Genomic DNA, 2828 nt, shown 5'->3' with positions numbered 1-2828 from the left:
TTGATGGTTGTGTAAGATCAGTTTCAGGGAAGAGAATAGTCACAAGTATCCCTATGAAAGGACAAAAACAGGTATATGGGAGTGAAATTAAAAATTCTTTATCCTTACACAATCACATGATGTACATTGATTAATAAATAAAGTATTTTATTATCATTTATATTATATAAATAATGTATGTCAAATTGAATCAACCTCATAGTCAAATATATGTTGATACCATTTACGAATCCTTTAAGTAACCGAAACTAATTTTGATAATTGTATTTGTTACAAGACAACAATATTAGGCTTAGTGTAATTTTTAATACTAATTTTGTTCTTCTTTGCTCTATTAAGCTTTATCTAAGAAGAACATTGTATAATAATATCTCAACCACTTATGTACAACATATTCATTATCGACGACGTTTTTCAGTCAATACCAGATGTCATTAGTCCACCTGGGAAACAAATAACAAATATTTTTCTTGCTCTTGAATGTTTCAGATATCGACAGTTTTAAACATTATAAAAACAAGTTAGTTCAGTCAATTAGTGAGACAGACATTTATTAAACTTTATTGATGATAACAAACTTGATTCAAACTTCAACATAAAATCTGCTAAAATATAGGTTGTTTTCTCTTTTCCAATAGAGATATGTATGAGATTTTTACAAGTGAATATTAAACCATGAGTTAAGTTACGCTGCTTTATCTGTAAAGTTTGGAAATAAGGAGTCGTTTTATTGTCACAGACATAGAAATGTACTAGTGAAGCAAATCATAAAAAATACTAGAAACAAATATGTTGAAATACAATAAAAGCAAACACACTTCTTCCTTGAATAACAACACTTGATTCTGACCTATCTTACCTATGAATGAAACAGTTGCTGTCACACAAAATGTAGCAAACCATCCTAAAGAAGAAGTAATACGATGGAGAACTAAAGGCCAGAGAAAGAAACAAGTTGTCTGGAATATAAAGTATTGAATTATCAGTTAAAACTCTAACAGTTTATCTTATGTATTGTAGCAAACTATCAACTTTATTTCTGATATTTTCAAATCTAGAAGATAACATTTCTTTAATATAAGTAAACTATCACTAAATTGGTTTAAAGAACGTTAAAGAAACTTATCTATAAAGATGAATATTTTCTTTGGCGAAACATTTACTTGAATATCTGCTAAGTTACGATTCGGTAATAAAAAAAGATTGATTTTATGGTGTTGGTAATCCATGCTCTACACTTACTGATGCAAAGAGTACCATTCCAAAAATTTCAACAGTGTATTTCGTTCCAAAAATTTCAGCAACAGCAGCCGGAATACAGACAAAAACAAGAGGAAATGTCGCAAAGAGGCCACAGATCCATATCATGTACGTCACCTTTCCTCCATAAGGTGTCGCCACGAGAGTGAACAGCAATACTGTCTTTATTCCCAGCAAGAGGAGCATCGTTAACTAAAGAGTTATACATTTGTATGTATATAAACCAATGTGAATAAAGTTAAAAAACAAATTAAAAATACAAGAAGCCTCAAACCACGGGTAGATAAACAATGAAAAATTTATAATGTGTATTCCAAACAAGTTTTTAATATCCATACATATTATTCTGTCCTGATTTTGTGTTAAGTATATTTTACATTTGTATCCTTTGATTTCTCTGGAAAAAAAACTACACTGAGTACTTATGAAATCGACTGATTAGTTATGTGAGCTGATATTATTTGGATAATCCTTTCCTGTGCGTTACATTGAATTATTTTAAACATTCTGTCAAAACAGTGGTTTTCTAAATTTTATTTTTTTAAAACTATTTTCACTGTTTTCGTATCTCAGAGTAGTATTATAGAGATTTAGTTTCGTTTTACGAGCAAAGCAAAAAATGGGTTATGTTGTTACCGGGCTAGGGATTGGGACTTGAATTTTATCGTTATAAGCTTTCTAGTTAACAGCTGAGCCATAAAGATTGTATACACTTTATACAACAAATGTTATTTAAATAATTATTAATAAAAAACACAAGTCACTTCGCTTTACACATTCTTACCTTGTAAGATAATTTGTCCTGAATTAAGCCCACAATCACTCGGCTAAGGGCATGAACAGCTCCAGCTACAGAACCAATAGTGGACAGAAACGTGTCGTCTGATATAAACGTCTGTCCATATGTCTGGAAAACAGTAAGAAGGTATTTTTGAACTAATCATTAATCAGGTGAAATTGTGTCAAAACAGTCATGGTGTTGGTACTTAGTTTGTAACTACAAGCTCTTCTTATTTTATATTAGGTTTGAACACCACAATCAGTATTTTCATACATAAGGTTTTAGTTCCATGCAGTATCTTAAGATGGTTTATGATGAGTATAATGTTAATTTATTTATGCAAGTCGTAGTTTTGGGAGTTAGAAACTTTCTTTATATCAGAAAAAACAAATTAATATCAAGTTGATATACTTACCTTATAAAAAACATTCACAAACATGAATGGATAACATGAGCAAATACAAACTATGGATAAAAGGTAAAATTCTCTCATTTTTAAGAGCTTCCTTTGGTGACACATGAAGTTCAACTTGACCATTACTGTACGGTTGTTCGTCATCAACGTTCACCTTGGCTGAATCTTCTTCCAATGATTCAAATATTTTTCCGTTATTTATTGTTGTTCTACAGTCCAAATATTTCGTAACTGGTCCACTAAGTTCTTTACCACACGATTGTCTTGACGTTTCGTACACAGTAGTTAGTTCGCTGGAAATTGTTTCTTCCTGTGTTAAAAATATGAATACAGGTGTTTTTTTATGTATAGAAACTGACAATTCAATATAAA

At 30.4% G+C, this 2828-nt stretch overlaps 1 protein-coding gene across 2 annotated transcripts; it reads right to left on the bottom strand.

Annotated features, from left to right (window-relative positions):
- Nucleotides 1–2763, bottom strand: LOC111084292. Of its 2 annotated transcripts, XM_022381048.1 has the most exons (5): nucleotides 2457–2763; nucleotides 2045–2167; nucleotides 1243–1452; nucleotides 860–959; nucleotides 378–443 (listed from the first exon to the last, which is right to left on the bottom strand). In XM_022381048.1, the coding sequence occupies exons 1-5, from the start codon at nucleotides 2598–2600 to the stop codon at nucleotides 415–417; spliced, it is 606 nt and encodes a 201-aa protein (XP_022236756.1). In that variant the 5' UTR covers nucleotides 2601–2763; the 3' UTR covers nucleotides 378–414. The 2 variants fall into 2 exon arrangements, 1 of the variants encoding a protein (XP_022236756.1); XR_002609482.1 differs by lacking the exons at nucleotides 378–443; nucleotides 2457–2763 and adding an exon at nucleotides 1–51 and having other exon boundaries at nucleotides 2045–2369.
- Between the last annotated feature and the right edge of the window lie 65 nt (nucleotides 2764–2828).

Source organism: Limulus polyphemus, unplaced genomic scaffold (genome assembly GCF_000517525.1).
Source record: "Limulus polyphemus unplaced genomic scaffold, Limulus_polyphemus-2.1.2 Scaffold15982, whole genome shotgun sequence".
Classification (NCBI taxonomy): domain Eukaryota; kingdom Metazoa; phylum Arthropoda; class Merostomata; order Xiphosura; family Limulidae; genus Limulus; species Limulus polyphemus.
This window is presented reverse-complemented; position numbering and strand designations above follow the sequence as displayed.

What these genes read in the sequence shown, in the direction of transcription:
- LOC111084292 (XM_022381048.1), bottom strand. Translation starts at nt 2,600, where the DNA reads ATGACGAACAACCGTACAGTAATGGTCAAGTTGAACTTCATGTGTCAC. An exon ending in AGGACAAATTATCTTACAAG is followed by an intron (nt 1,453 to 2,044) that starts GTAAGAATGTGT and finishes ATAACTCTTTAG; the next exon opens with TTAACGATGCTCCTCTTGCT. An exon ending in AGCAACTGTTTCATTCATAG is followed by an intron (nt 444 to 859) that starts GTAAGATAGGTC and finishes TTTGTTTCCCAG; the next exon opens with GTGGACTAATGACATCTGGT.